The sequence below is a fragment of the Phalaenopsis equestris genome, unplaced genomic scaffold, assembly GCF_001263595.1.
Source record: "Phalaenopsis equestris unplaced genomic scaffold, ASM126359v1 Scaffold000533, whole genome shotgun sequence".
NCBI classification, from domain to species: domain Eukaryota; kingdom Viridiplantae; phylum Streptophyta; class Magnoliopsida; order Asparagales; family Orchidaceae; genus Phalaenopsis; species Phalaenopsis equestris.
This window is the reverse complement of record NW_018164973.1, coordinates 443,206-459,060: the sequence shown is the minus strand read 5'-3', so window position 1 is coordinate 459,060 and position 15,855 is coordinate 443,206. Positions and strand designations below refer to the sequence as shown.

The following is a 15,855-nucleotide window of genomic DNA, read 5'->3' as shown; positions in this document are numbered from 1 at the left end:
AAACATAATCTTGCCACCATGAGCTTCCCTTCCTCACTTAACCCATTGACTATAAAATATCGCTCCACTCGATACAGCCACCCATGTGCATCTTCTCCTTTGAAGATCGTCATCTTCAGTTTTCAGACTCTTGCATCTCCACCCCAACTTCCTTTTCCTCTGTTGTTTGGCCCCATAGTCTAGGGTGAAACTCCCTATTTTGATCATAGACATACCTAACTTCTGATTCCCTTTTTCCACCTTTGTGTTTTCCATCCCTCCTATTTCGGCCCAACCACCTCCTTCGTAAGTTTCCACTCCCCCTTCTCTCGGAGTCATAGGACAATGCTCTTGCTGGTAGATAATGTCCTCTTTGTTGTTCTCTTGTTCGATCTCCTTTTCCTTTTGATTTGGCTAAGGCTTCCCTAAACAACTCTTGGTTTGGTTTTGTAATTTTAGCGGCGGGCAGGGCCTTGGATTTCATCTCCATGTGCCTCTTCATCATCTCTAACATTTCCCCCATGCAATCGAATCCGTCCTCCATTTGGCTCTATATGGAAGAAAAATTGTTCTCTATGGTGACAAACCATTCTTCATGCCTAATCTGATTTGCCCTACTTCTCCTTACAACACATCCACTTTATTGCTGCTATCCCTCCAAGATCTCATGTTGATACTAATTTGATACGATCAAAAACCAAAAACAATGAACAATCATTGAAAAAATTACAATAGATAGGTAGAAAAACTCTACTCTTACAAAAGACCAAAGAAAACAAGCAAGATACAACGATTATTTACTATTCGAGAGGTATATCTTTTCTCCACTAACCCTAGATGTTGCTAGGAACATCACGAAAAGAGAAGGAAAATTGCAGTCAAAACAAAACATAAGACAAATCCTAGCCCTTTGCCCTCCTAAATACTCTCAAAATCCCTTTCAAAGTTTCCCCCCAAAACCCCCCTTGATTTCCTTCCTCCTATACATGATTAGCGGTTCCGTGGCACCCCCCCGGGTTCTGGACTCACCCTCAAAATTTTCTAAAAAACCCTCTCCTTTGGGCTGAGCTGGCTAGCTTGGCCAGGCCGCCAGTGGGTCTGACTTGGTATAGTCTGTTCAAACTGGTTCTCCTGCAGGAACGAGAGTCGCTGCTATTCCTTCGTGAGAGGGAGGCACATAAGGCGCAAGCGTATCAAATTCATAACTCAAGTGACTGTGGATTGGAAAACATATGAGCTTCAGTCCCACAAATAATATATGATGTCATTGTATGGCAAATCACTTCGTTTGTGGGCTTTGAGCATGACAGTTATTTTTTGTGGTATCATTTTTGTGGCAAATCATGAGAGCAAAAGCACGATCTACATTTCTGCTAGTGTGAGATGTTTTGAGAGTGATAATATATGTACACTTGATATATTAATCTTAAATTTGTTACATTCTATAAACTATTGTAGTGGATGAATAAATTTTTCTAATTACTCGGAATGTTAAAATAGCTTGAATAAATTTATCAACCACTTAGGAGGGGGATGATTAGGTTAATTAAGTTTGATCTAATCTGGTAAACTTCAATCATTATGAGAAGGATTAAGCCGACTAATACTCACTACCTCGCCCTATAAGAAAAACATGTGTGTAATGATGAATTTGATTTTGAAAGGAAAACATTATGGAGTTTCAAATAATTACACATTCTAAAATAGTTGCATGTTTCTCAAAAGTTAAATTTTTGTTTTAGCCATCACAAAATATTATTTGATATTTGGCTATATGTTTATCGTATTTGTTGAGCACATATGAGCAAATTTTAATTCATTTATATTCCGACTGTATGCGCAAGTGTCTAGCGCTTTAGCCGAAGCACACGCATACATTCATTATTTGATGATATGCACGCCTCTTTGTATGCTTGCATAATGTATTTTCATAATTTTTAATCTATTTGCATGTCATATTTATACGCTTTAAAAGCATTTTGAAAAAAAATCATCCATGGATGCGTCCACATGGCTTGAAAATATATAAATTTAATTATTTGTACCATTGTATTATTATTTATGCTAGCTTTTATTTTATTTTGTAATTTTTAAAAGACAACTTCTATCCTTTTGCTTGTTTCTATTGTGGATCCGGTAGCTTGCTTGTCTAGCATTTTAGGTTCTATTTATTTCAGCGTTTAAAGTGTCATTAATCTGCTTGCATTTAATCCATGATTTCATTGAATTTTGGATGTTCATGAGAGTTTTAGGGATCAATGAGAAGTCTTCTTTGTTCCTTATACATAAGCTATCAAGTCTCCTGTCGATCATATTCTCATTCCATTTGTGTTTTTGTGTGTTGTTCCAATGTAAGAATTGGCACAGTCCATTGTTCATCAAAATGTTCTATTTGTGCTTGTAAGTGAGCCTTCGAGTCCTTGGTTGTGTACTTTTAATTCTTCTTTAGGTCCTTTGGTGTGAACTCAATGACATTTGAAATAATTTTTTTTCTTACTACCTACTCTTTTTCTCCCACCACACCACATGGTGTGTATATGGGTCATTTATTGTTAAATTAACACAATTTTTTGTCATAGTATGAATGATGTGTACATATCTCATCACACCGATAGAGGTGCGTATGGGGGCCTTTGCGTCCACGAAAAATTTTCAAATACAAGATTTTACCATCACTATAAAAACGGAGTTCTCCGAGACTTACTTTGTGGGTTTGGTGAATTTGGTTTTGCATTTATGCCTCGTGTGTGAGGCATGAAGACGCAAAAGAGACAATTTTGTTGCAAGAATATGCTTAAATTTTTGTGTATAACGTTCATTCTTTAAAATTGAACATGATGGGATACTTGCCTTCAATTGCTGCATTGAATGTTGAATTTGTTATTTGGGTATGATAAGTGCTCGAAGCGGGTACTCAAGTATTCGTCACCTCGTTTCTAATCAATGTGCCGCACATTCGAGGACTGTCGAATGTTGAATTGTTGTATTGAAACATTGATTTAATTTCAAGAGTTTTTGAGGCCAGAAGGCTTGCTTCTCCATTCCCCACTTCCGCAATTTCTTCAACATATTTTGCTGAAACTTCTCTAACAATTTTGAGCAATTCAGTTATATTCATAACTCACGCCCAGATTCTCAGCTTGTCATAATCCATTACTTGAAATTCATATCTCCCTGGAATTTGCTTTCTTTCTTTATTACTTGTATTTATCCAATCCTTTTTTGTATTGTTTCTTTTCCCAATGTTCAGGAACTGCTGACAGTGTAACTCCTTGATGCAATTGTAAGTAAGCAGTCCTTTTCTATGTAATTTTTAATTTTATAGACTGGAGAATGAAATTTATGTAAATTTGTTAAATTGTTGGGATTTTGTTATTAATATGCATACAAATATAAGCTTCATTTTGCTACCATTTCTTATGGAAACATTGACATATGGTTCATGAAATCATATATTGGAAGATATACGCACATATCACCAATTCTTATGTCTTTACATAGCTAACTCCTAAACTTTAGTTTTTACATACATACCCCTCACTTTTATGCATGCAAAGGTGAAGTTTTGATGGGGTGATTGAGTGGCATGAATGTAAAAATACAATGTTTAGGTGTTAGATATGTAAATATAAAGGAATTGGGTGGCATGTATGTAAATACTTTTTCGGCAATTACATACATACCACACAATTCTTAGCTATTTACATATTTATCATCTAAACTTTCATATTTACATGCATAACTCTCAATTTTTTATCAAATCACTCCATTCTTTTGCACTTTACATGTTTAATGCCTAAACTTTACATTTACGCCATCTTACCAATGAATGAAAATGTGCATTTTTCTTTTTTAGAGTTAAAATAGTAGATTGTTTTATGTGATGTGACAGATTTAGGTGGTATAAATGTAAAAAAATAAAAGTATATATGTCAGATATGTAAAATCATAAGAATTGGGTGGAATGGATGTAAATGGTTCGTGAACAGCTCGTGTTCGGCTCGTTAAGAAGCTCATGTTCGGCTCGTTAATTTTGTTCGATAAGTTAACGAGCCGAACACGAACTAAGATGGGTTCGTTCGTGTTCGGCTTGTTTTGGCTCGAAATACTACTCATCAAGTTTATTTATATATATTAAGTAATATTTTAAAAAATCTAATTGACTACAAGGCTACAAAGATTTATAATCAATTAAAATATTGATTAAAAAAATAGAATAAAACTTATTAAATTAGATTTAAATGATGTTTTAACATAAATAATAATTTTTAAATATTGCTCAAATCTTTATTGTCTTATGTCTTATGACTACATGATTAGGGTTATTAAAAGGACTCTTTGTTCATGAACAGCTCGTGTTCGGTATGTTAAGCAAACGTGTCGAACAAGAACACACTTTTTGAGCTCGAAATATAAACGAGCCGAACACGAGCTGAGCCTCGTTTACACTCCTAGTAAATGCCCCTGCTTTTGAACCAGAAATGCACATTTTTATGCATAGATTTATAACACCGAATGACAATAAATGTAAACATCAAACTTTTAGGTGCTAAATATGTGATATAATAGCAATTTGTAGTATGTATGTTTCCAAAATTTTAATGCTTACATGTTGCCCATATATCAATGAGCACAACTCTCTGTTGTGTTAAATTATTACGTGCATCTGAATGTGCCGCCGTACGATCCACAGTGACATGGTCGTATGCGAACCATCGTCCCGACCCGACGTGCGACTAGCGACTTAATAATTTTCTTTATTGTTGGGCTTCTGTTTGGTACGAGAATATGATATTTTTATTTTACCGCAAAAAGAATTTATTCATCTAATTATCGCCAAATTTGCAATAATGATAATAATAATAATAATAATTTATACATATATATCACAATATGCATGAATATATATATTTTTTGTATTATAAAAATTAAATTAGTGATATATTATAAATGTAAAAATTGTTGTGATTAAGATGAGAATTGGGTGGTGTATCTATTTATCCAACTAATAATAATAATAATAATAATAATAACAATAATCATAATAATAATATTATTATTATTATTAATATAGTCAAACAAACAAAAAGTTAGGTTAGAAGTTTTTTTATTAAAATTAGGTCATGATGATTTTAAAAAAAATTTATTTGTTTTTATCATAAATATATTAAATACATAATCTATACTTTAAAATAAACTAAAAACTTTAAAATTATCATCTAAATAATTATTAATTTTTAGTAAAAAAACATATTTTGGGCCAAATCATCTAACTAAATTAATTGAATTATTATTTTAACCCTTCAAATTTAAGCTAGAAACAGAGAAAATTTTTCTGTCAAATGTAGCTTCATCATCTCTTATCAGAATATAGGGTTTGTTTGGGGCAGTTTATTTGGTGCAGTGGCGTTTTGAAAACACACCAGACCTGTTTGGATGAACTACGTATTGCCGGCTTATGCGTGGTGGCGTTTTGAAAATTATTTGTATATTCTAAAAGTTAAATTAAATTGTATGGTATACCTAACATCACTAAATTTAATAAACTCTTATTACTTTTATAATTTTGTTTTTTTCGGAATTTCCCCTTTCAAAAGTCAAATTTTACTATATATATATATAGAAATAGTGTTATTTTAATTTATATAAGTCAGAAAAAGTAATTAGAGATTAGATTAATTAAATTTTTTTGAAATAAAATTAATTAAAATCTATGAAAAAATAAAACAAAGACTTTATTTTCAGCTTTATCAATATAAAGAATATAATTTAACCCAAGTTATTCAAATCAATTTTTTCTTTTTAATGATTTTAGGATGTGTGCAGCATATATAAATTATTTAAAATTATATAATATTTTTATAAAATGTATTTAATGATTTTTAGATAAATTCTTAATAACAAAATCGATAAATTGACGTGAGAATGTCGAGGTAGAGCTTCATGAAAGACGACACTGTCTTTTTGAAACCAAAAGACATCTTTCAAGCATATATTTATGACATCAAGTTGTTATAAGTGTAAATATCAAATTTGAGGCGTTGCATATGTAAATATACATAAGAATTATTATAAGCTATATACATGCCAAGGATGGTTCTCCTTCTCAATCTTTCAATTATTTCTAAGATACTATAAAATATCTTGCATTACTAAGTATAAACTCAAGCTCTTCAATCGACACATTGGCATCATCGAAAACCTCTTTAAGTTCGTCATATTTTGCTTCATTCATAGAAGAAACTAATAACTTAGAAGATGATAATCTTCAATAGATTTTTGATATCGACCACACATTATCTAATGAAGAGATTGAATTTATAGAGAAGGCTCAACTTTGAATTGATAAATATATAAGTTAATTCTACATTGCATTTAATAGATAAAATGTTAACAAAATGGTACAATCATTTGTGTATATTAATCGAAACAAGTTTTTGAGTAAAAAGACACAAGTATGTGAAATATTAATCGAAACAAGTTTTTGAGAAAAAAGGCACAACTATGTGAAATGAGTCATATATATATATATATATATATATATATCTGTGTGTGTGCGCTCGCGCGCCCCGCAAGCCATGATATGGTGGTGGGGTCACTGTAAGTCCTCTCAGGTCAATGGTTCAATCTCACTGTAGCGCGGGGGCTCTAGAATTTTAGGCACATGACACAAACTCTTATCATGGGGGCCAAAAAAACGTATGGGAAATTGATATTTAGGTCTCTGCCAAATATCGATTTTCTTTTATATATATATTAGTAAGGAAACCCGTAGGTGATTTTATTGCTCAAGAAGTAAAGTTACATGTTTTTAGGAGATTGGATCCCATTACTATATATAATGATGTGATGCAATGCATAATGTGATCATTAATATTAGAATAGTTAATATTAAAATTATACAATGTATATTACTCAAAGTTAACAATAATAACAAGTTAGATCATGTGACAATTAGCTATAAAGATATTTGAGTTGAAATTAATTTGAAAATATTGAAGTGCATGCATATTTAGCTTTGAACTATGATTTCTCTTATCTTTAGTCATTTTTTCTTTTCTATCATGTGATTTAATTCATTCATATTTCATGATAATCAACAAGTCGTCCATGCCAACAACTCCACAAATTTAGTTGGGGAGAAACAAAGAATAGAAGCTCAAATTGAGAAGGACAAAGGACAACTCAAACATGAAGACAAGTCCACAATTCAAGAAGAAATGGCAAGGAAACAACACATAATTTGAACTATTATTCTTTTATTAAATCATTATTAACTAATTAAATAATTACTCTTGTTAATCTAATCCTACAACAACTAATCCTCGTTATATCATATGATTAATTTCATCCAAAGTTATATGTCCAAATTATCATAAAATAAACACCTTAGCTTCTTTGGATTTTCATCCTTACTGTTAAGATAGACACGTTCATTTGCGTGTATGACTATAGTTCACAGAGTTATATTAATTCATGGTTCAAAGTCTTTGTAGAAAATTAGTATGTAATTTTGAAAAGTTACATTGCAAATTGCATTCATTCTTGTGTTTATGAGCTTATCCTAAACCTAAAACGACAGGCATAAAAATATTTCACTGCCATCTGAAGAAATCTACTATAAACTGGAGATTACAAATAAGATTCATTGTTCCCATAGGTGGAAAAGAGTTACACAATTTTCCGAGTAACAAAGTCGGTGTGGGGATGAACGTAAGAAGTAAGCGGCAATCAATGCGGATGGGTGGCAGTCGACGAGTGATGGTAGGTGACGATCGATGACTGGTTGTCTACAACGATGGACAAGTGGTGGTCGGGGATGTTGGCCACTGGTGGTCGACGGCGAGGTGATGCTGGATTTCAACTCTTTCTCTAAGCTTTAGTATTGTTTAGGGTTCGGGCTTCAAGCACCCTCCGCCCTCGTGAGAGGGGTGAGACTCCAATTATAGAAATCCTTGTGTAATTGACGCAGAAATATGAATCATATGAACGTTCTAAAGAGTTTATTTTAATCAAACAACGTTTAATAAACATTTGAGTGTCTTAATGATGTTGAAATTAAGCGATTTTGGACTCCTTGGATTTGTATTGTCAAAACACTCAGATTCGACTAAAAACTTGTCAGATTCGGCATTCATTTGACATTCCAAGTATATTCAAATAACTTCCAAACACGGTTTATCGTCTTGTTCGAGGCTTGATTTGGTTTGAATTAGACCAATTTTGACATCACTGGATCCGTCTCATCGAGCCAGTTAGTTTGACTATAAATTTACTCAAATCAAACTTTGATGACTTTTTATCAAAACTTTCACGTTTATTTTTTAAAAAGTTTATCCGTGTCATGGGAATTTGTTGATGACGTATCAGGGACCAAGCTTCCCTTATTTTCATGTCATCCACAATCAAAGTGCATTTTACAGAAGTAATTGAACGTGGAAAAACGAAGCCCACTTAAGCCAGGAATAATTAAGAAAACTTCAAGCAGACGGTACACTAAAGATTTACATGGAAAAATACTATATATATACAACATCATCATGTTCGATATAGATCCAGTTTCTGAGTTCTGAACCAAATTAAACAGAGCTGTTTATGCATGGCTTTAACGCTGGGAAATAGTGCTGGTCTTCTTCCTAGAGTTAAGGGGAGTAGAAAGCTTAGAGTTTTGTCGAAGCAGGAAGAAAATGGAGGTGTTCGTTCTCCTAAAGAGGATTTGGAGATATCATCCAGGCTTGGCAGAATCAGTTTTCCTTCTCGTTTTCTCTTCGGTGCTGCAACCGCTGCTTTCCAGGTGAGACTAGAGGGTCTGTTTGGGACTGCTGCAGCTTATTGAATAATCTGCTGATAAGCTATGTGCGGTGGCTATTACAAATTTTTATTTTCTTAAAAATGTCAGACCGCTGTCAGAAAACTGTCAGTGAAAGCGCTGCTTTGAGCGTTTTCAAAACGTAGTTTACCCAAACGTCACCGCACCAAATAAGCTGGCCCAAACGGGCCCTCTTCCCCTCTCTAAATTAGAATTAGTATAATGATTTAATTAAATACTTTAACCATAGCTAGGAAAATCATGGTGTTTTTGTCTCTGAAATAGTTTTGTTCATGCAAATATGTTTTTATGTTTTATATTTGCATGCATGTTTATTTGACATTTCTAAATTGCATGTTGGCTTCAATTTAGGTGGAAGGATCAGCTTTTGGAGGGAGGGGAGAGTGTATATGGACAACTTTCTGCAGAAAATATCCAGGTTTTTGAAAATATTTTTGGTGCAAAATGTAATTATTTATATGTCTAATACCTACACTTTATCTTTTATATTTATACCACCCAAATACTTCATATCACATAAAAAAACACTACTTTTCAAGTTTTAAGACGTAAAATATACATTTTCATGCAACTGAAAGATTTCATGTCTATAAAATTTGAAGATTTAGGGTATGTTTGGTGCAACTACAACTGCAGCTTATTGGATAATCTGTTGATAAGCTAAGTGCGATGACTATTACATTTTTTTTTATAGAAAAACCAGACCACAGTCAGAAAGTTCCAACCGCATCTAGATAGATGCGGTGCGAAAACGTTGTTTTTGGCGTTTTGAAAACGCATAAGCTGCCAAAATGCAGTTTACCAAAACAAGACAGATGTGTTTTCAAAACGCCACAGCACCAAATAAGCTGTCCCAAACGGACCCTTACATAAATATACTATGCAAATAATTTTTTCATGAAATCTTGTAATTATTTTTATTTTCTTCTACTGTTCAGAAAAAATTGCAGATGGGAGCAATGGAGACATTGCATGCGACTCATACCACCGTTACAAGGTATGAGAATACCGGAAAAATATTACATCAGGGCTCCACATGTATACCTACGTGCCGAGTCCAATGAAATTACGCCGTAGATGTGATCGGTCCAGTAAAACAAGGGAATATTCTCCTCGTGTTATTTAGGTGTTATTTTGTATTATTTAGGTGTTATTGTGTTCTGAGAATATTTTCAGTGTTATAATAACACAATAACACATCAATGTTATTTGAATAACACACAATAACATCTGAATAGCACACAATAACACTTGAATAATATGAGGGAAATATTCTCTTGTGTTACGAGACCGATCAACTCCACGAACATAGTTTCATTGGACTTCGCACGCAGCTCTACGTGCGGAGTCCTGATGTAATATTTTTTCTGAGAATACCGTGCAAAAAATATTGGGAGTTTTTTTTTTATAAATATAGTCACATTTAAGAGAGAATTAAAGTTCCAACTCCCTGTTGTGCTAATTTGCTAATTATTTTCTTGAATATTTTAGGAGGACGTGGGACTCTTAGCTGACCTCGGCTTGGATGCGTATAGATTCTCCATTTCATGGCCAAGAATTTTGCCACGTATAGATATTAACTTTCATCCGAACAAGTTCATAAATGTGACTATTTTGTTAAATATTTTCTCTTTTGTGCTATTTATACAATATTTTTGTATGATGGGGTTGCAGATGGTCGTGGCAAAGTAAATCCGGAAGGAATTCAGTATTACAAGAATTTGATAGATGAGCTCCTTGACAATGGTGACAAAAAAATGAATAAGTTTATGGTTTGACATTTATATGAAAATATTATTATAATTGATACTTTTATATGAATATTTATTTTGTATTTTGTAGGAATAGAGCCTTTTGTGACATTGTTCCATTGGGATTTGCCCCAAGCTCTAGAAGATGAATATGGAGGCTTTTTGAGCAAAAGAATACTGTATGATATATATTTTTAAGACATGATGCGTCATTATTTCATAATGTCTATTATATGTTGACATGTATTTGATGTTTATTTGATATAATGTCGATATGTCATATTGGAAAATATTATATAATATATGGGCATTTATAAGGGTTTCTATTTGGGTTACTATGTCTGGCTCAAAACTAATTCGACCTGAATGTTATACATGTTGAAAATCCCAACCCAAACCTGATATGCCTTCAATCGGCTAACCCAAATCAAACCCATATAACCGTCTAACATAACAAATAGTAGTTATTTGGGTTTAAATTGGCTCAATTTCAGATTGAAGAGCCAATTTGAAGTCAATTTAGGCTTGGCGGATCATTTTCGGGTTAGTGGGTCAATCTGAACCCGAACCCAAAAATTAAAGAGGTTAGGATATTTAACCCAAACTCGATCCAAAAATTATTCTGGTCAACCCAATTGCTCAACTTGAACCGACTAAAAATTATCAAATTATTAACAACCCTAATTACATGAAAGATTTGCATAGTATAAATCTATAAAAATGTAAAGCCTTAAGTGTGAGACATATAAATATACTTAATGTTACATATGTACCCAATCAAGCTAACCCTAAGACCTATAAAATTATACATTTTTGCAGAGAAGATTTCAAAAATTATGCAAAAGTATGTTATGAAGAGTTTGGAGATAAGGTGAAGCATTGGATGACTCTAAATGAGCCATGGACATTCTCCACCCTTGGATATGGTGAAGGTGCACTTGCTCCAGGTAGATGCACACAAGGCCTTCCTGATCTTAGCTGCCCAGCTGGAGGAGATTCTCTCATAGAGCCATATATTGTTTCCCACAATATGCTCCTAGCCCACTCTGAAGCAGCAAAATTATACAAAAACCATTTTCAGGTATTTAACTCTCATTTTCTTATAATTGTCTTCTTCCACTTTTAAGGTGTTTACATAAATAACTGTTTTTTTATGTAAATTAATTAATTTGCAGGCCAAGCAACAGGGGAAAGTGGGCATCACCTTACCATCATACTGGTTTGAGCCATATGATAAAAACCCTAGTGACAAAGAGGCACAACAAAGAGCACTTGAGTTTAATCTTGGATGGTATGTTATTAATACACAATATATATTTAACTTTAAATGAGAAAATAGGACGAAGAAAAACTAGGAATCAACACAAATCCAAAAGAACACATAAAGATTTACGAGGTTCGACAAAGATGCATGCATCCTCGGGAGCAGAGCAGCGATTTCCTTTTCAATATTCAGATGAAGAGTACAGAATACAAGATTCAGAATCTCGGAGTCTCAGAGACTCTCTTAGGATTACAAACATGACATATATATAACCCTATAATACAATATGTAATTACTTAAATTATATATGTACCAAACCGCGAGGTGTTACCCCCGCACCCACATCCCACATAATGAAACTCCCCCGATATGACCATATCTAACAACTTTTTTGTATTCTTTATATAATTATGGAAGATTTACATACATACCCACAAAACTTATGTATTTACATATATAAAAGCCAAAGCTTGATATTTATACAAAATGTGAATGTTTAGGGGTTGGATATGTAAATACATAAGAATCGTGCGGTATGTATGTAAATGTTCGTATTATTTAAATGTTTTACATTTTATGGTAATTAATTGATAGGTTTATGGATCCACTGGTGTATGGAGATTATCCCTTCTCAATGAGGTCATTGGTAGGGGGGAGGCTCCCCAAGTTTAGTGCTGAAGCATCAGAAAAGCTCAAGGGTTCTTTTGATTTTATAGGGCTTAATTACTACACCGCTCGATATGCTCGAAGTGTTCCATTCCCAACCAAATTACAAACATACAACGACGACATATATGCAACTATCTTATGTAAGGTCTTATCATTTTTCTTATATTTATAAGATAATAATTAAGTATTACGCATGGAATCTAGAAGTACTCATATATCGTGTATAATGAGATTGTACACATTGTACAGGAATTTGTACAGCGTGTGCAACCTGATTGTGCACAAAGTCCAGATGCATGCAGACTCCGCACGTAACATTTGATCCATTATTAGGGAGTGTATATTGTTTATATATAATTACATACACACAATTGTTTTGCATGTGCATATTTAACAGTAAAATTTGATATTTATATTTACAACACTTATGAAAAAGTGTATTTCATTGTTAAGAAGTCAGTGGTAAATATGTAAATGTATAAGAATAGTGTGGTATGTATTATTGTTACATTTTTGGTATGTATGTAAATAATTTATTTTACTGAAGTAATATGCCCTCTGATATCTTTCCACATTCTCCAAATTATTGCAGCTGAAAAAAATGGCGTCCCAATTGAGCATGCAGAGGTAAAATATACTGCTAAAATTGCAATTTATATTTTGTCTTCAATTCTTATTAGAGAAAACATTGCATCAGGACTCCGCACGTAGAGTTACATGCAGAGTCCAATGAAATCACACAATGTGGCGGTGACAGGAAAAAAAAAAAAATCTGTCTGGTTACGCAAGGGAATATTCCTCCCATGTTATTCAGGTGTTATTGTGTTATTAAAACACCGGGAATATTCCTAAAATACAATAACATCTGAATAATATACAATAACACATGAATAACACAAAATAACACAAAGGGAATATTCTTCTGTTTCACTGGGCCGATTTTTTTTTACTGTATCTCCACGTGACGTGATTTATATGGACTCCACACGTAACTCTACGTGCAGAGTTCTGAAGCAATAATTTTTCTTCTTATTAATATTAACGTTTCTCCAAAGTAATTGTTATAATAGATTTAAGAAATTTAAATAGAATTTATAATAATTTATTTTATTATTAACTTGCAGCCTGGAAGTTGGATCAATGTGTATCCCAGAGGGCTCAGGGAACTTCTTCTATACATAAAGGAAAGATACAACAATCCTGAAATTTACATCACTGAAAATGGTTAGTTAATATAATAAATATTGCATTTACATATATACCCCAAGTCTTTCAAGAAGTGAAATCATATTTACGAAAAATTATTGTATCAGAACACCTGATGCAAACTTGCATCATGTTGCAACCCGGGCCAAAATCTCAAATTGCCACATGACCTCCTGTTATTGAACACCTGATGCAAATTTGCATGTGTGTGCATGTAAATATATAAGAACTATGTGGTGCTTATGTAAATTTTCTCTATTATTAATTTACATAAATATTATTTTGACTAGATGATTTTTAAAACTTGATAGGAGTAATGGAGAAAGATGAGGACTTACCGGTCTCTGAGGCTGTCATTGATCCTCACAGGACTGAATATCTCACTCTTCACCTTCATGAGCTTGCTGAAGCATTGAGGTAATCAATTCATATTTAATAAAATAATTTTTTTTAATAGAAGTAAGATTTAATTATATTATGAATTAATGATAAGTATTAGCCATATATAATAAAATTAATGTAATAATATAATAGTAAAGTGTCAAAATAGTCCCGACTATTTACGTGGGACCGTTTTAGAAGTACCCAATTAGTTTCTTAACTATTTTCAAAATGAGCTAGCTCTTAGTCCCTATGTTGAAGGATTAGAGCAAAAAAAAATAAGAATCGACACAAATTCAGAAGAACACACAAAGATTTAACGAGGTTCGACAAAGATGCCTACGTCCTCAGGAGCAGAGGGGCGATTCCTTTCACTATTCATAAAAAAGTTTACAGAAATTAAGGATTCAACTCTCTCACAAACCTAGGATTACAAACATGTCTATTTATAATCATAGAGTAAACCCTACAGTACAATATGTAATTCTCAAATTATATTTGTACCGTATAGCGGGGCGTGACCCAACACTCCCAACCTACATAACGTAACTTCCCGATTTGAACAGATTCTTCTGCTTCGCTCCGCTCAGCGTCTGTCCCTATATGGTATATGAGCCATACCATAACACCCTAATTTAATGAGTCTGGAAATTATTTCAGCACTTCTATAAACTCACACTATTTTTGCACCTCAATTGTGGGTTCATTGGTGAGCTGAATAAACAAATAAATAATTGCAGGTTGGAGGCGGATGTAAAAGGATATTTTACATGGTCTTTATTGGATAATTTTGAATGGAATTCTGGCTACACATCTCGGCTGGGGCTTCATTACATAGACTTCAAAGACAAAACGTTGAAGAAAAATGGTAATGGAGAGCTAATAGTGCCAGACAGAACCAGAACTAAGAAGAACTCAGCACTTTGGTTCAAAAGGTTTTTGAACAATGAGAGGAAGCCTGGAATGACCTTTGGCCCCAAAATTGAGTGATATGGAAATTTAGATTATGTTAGAATTATTGTTAAATAATTGGTTTATGTTTGCAATTATAATGTATTTTTTGTTAATGAATTATTTGTATTATGTGGAATACACTATATTTTCTTAATAATGTGATTTATTGTTTGATTAACTTATTAATGTTGTTTTAATTAAGTTACTTATTGATTGTAAGGTAACATGTAGAAGAGAACCTTGTGCATGGAACATTAATGTAATAAAATATATTCACATAATGCATGATATCAATTAATATGTTGGATTCTAGCTACACTTATAAATTTTAAGGATCCAACTCATTATTGAATATATTCATCATTATCATCTTCTTCTCCTTCCTCTTCTGTACATATATCTTTTTCCGACAAGAACTTATCATCATATAGAGAAGTATATAATAATATAATCATTATCTTAATCAACGATCATCAATAGTTTCACAAAAGATGCATGAATAAGATAATTTTGCATTAGGTTGGGCCAGTTCTATAAGGAAGGATCTAATATTGGATTGCACTCCAACTTGACAGAAAAAACTCTATTTTGTTCGTTTCTATTTGAAGGAAGTAGTTGTTCGAGATAGAAACTTTCCATTACTTCGCAGAACAATTTTAAGGGTTGCCCTTAATTAGATTTTCTTAAATTAATAATTAGAGCGTGAAGGACAATTCATCAAAGCATTATAAATGATTTTTTTTTGAAATCAATGCAACATAACCAAAAGTTCTTAATGATAAACCAATAATTGACCAAAAAAAAATTTGACATTAGAAATA

General features: G+C 32.8%; 2 protein-coding genes across 4 annotated transcripts in view; both read left to right on the top strand.

Annotated features, from left to right (window-relative positions):
- LOC110028835 (ribosome-recycling factor, chloroplastic) overlaps positions 1-3,392 on the top strand; it is a 48,076-nt gene extending 44,684 nt beyond the window's left edge. For both annotated transcript variants that reach the window (XM_020730846.1, XM_020730845.1), the window contains exon 11: positions 3,230-3,392. In XM_020730846.1, coding sequence (XP_020586505.1) covers positions 3,230-3,247 — 18 coding nt within the window. In that variant the 3' untranslated portion in view covers positions 3,248-3,392. The remainder of the gene's footprint in view (positions 1-3,229) is intronic.
- A 5,161-nt stretch (positions 3,393-8,553) lies between these two features.
- LOC110028834 (beta-glucosidase 24-like) lies at positions 8,554-13,884 on the top strand. Of its 2 annotated transcripts, XM_020730843.1 has the most exons (12): positions 8,554-8,773; positions 9,161-9,227; positions 9,748-9,806; positions 10,301-10,376; positions 10,484-10,555; positions 10,652-10,739; positions 11,380-11,641; positions 11,736-11,851; positions 12,419-12,633; positions 13,086-13,120; positions 13,618-13,717; positions 13,807-13,884. In XM_020730843.1, the coding sequence occupies exons 1-12, from the start codon at positions 8,579-8,581 to the stop codon at positions 13,866-13,868; spliced, it is 1,347 nt and encodes a 448-aa protein (XP_020586502.1). In that variant the 5' UTR covers positions 8,554-8,578; the 3' UTR covers positions 13,869-13,884. The 2 variants fall into 2 exon arrangements, with proteins under 2 accessions (XP_020586502.1, XP_020586503.1); XM_020730844.1 differs by lacking the exons at positions 13,086-13,120; positions 13,618-13,717; positions 13,807-13,884 and adding an exon at positions 12,743-12,849.
- Positions 13,885-15,855: the final 1,971 nt, after the last annotated feature.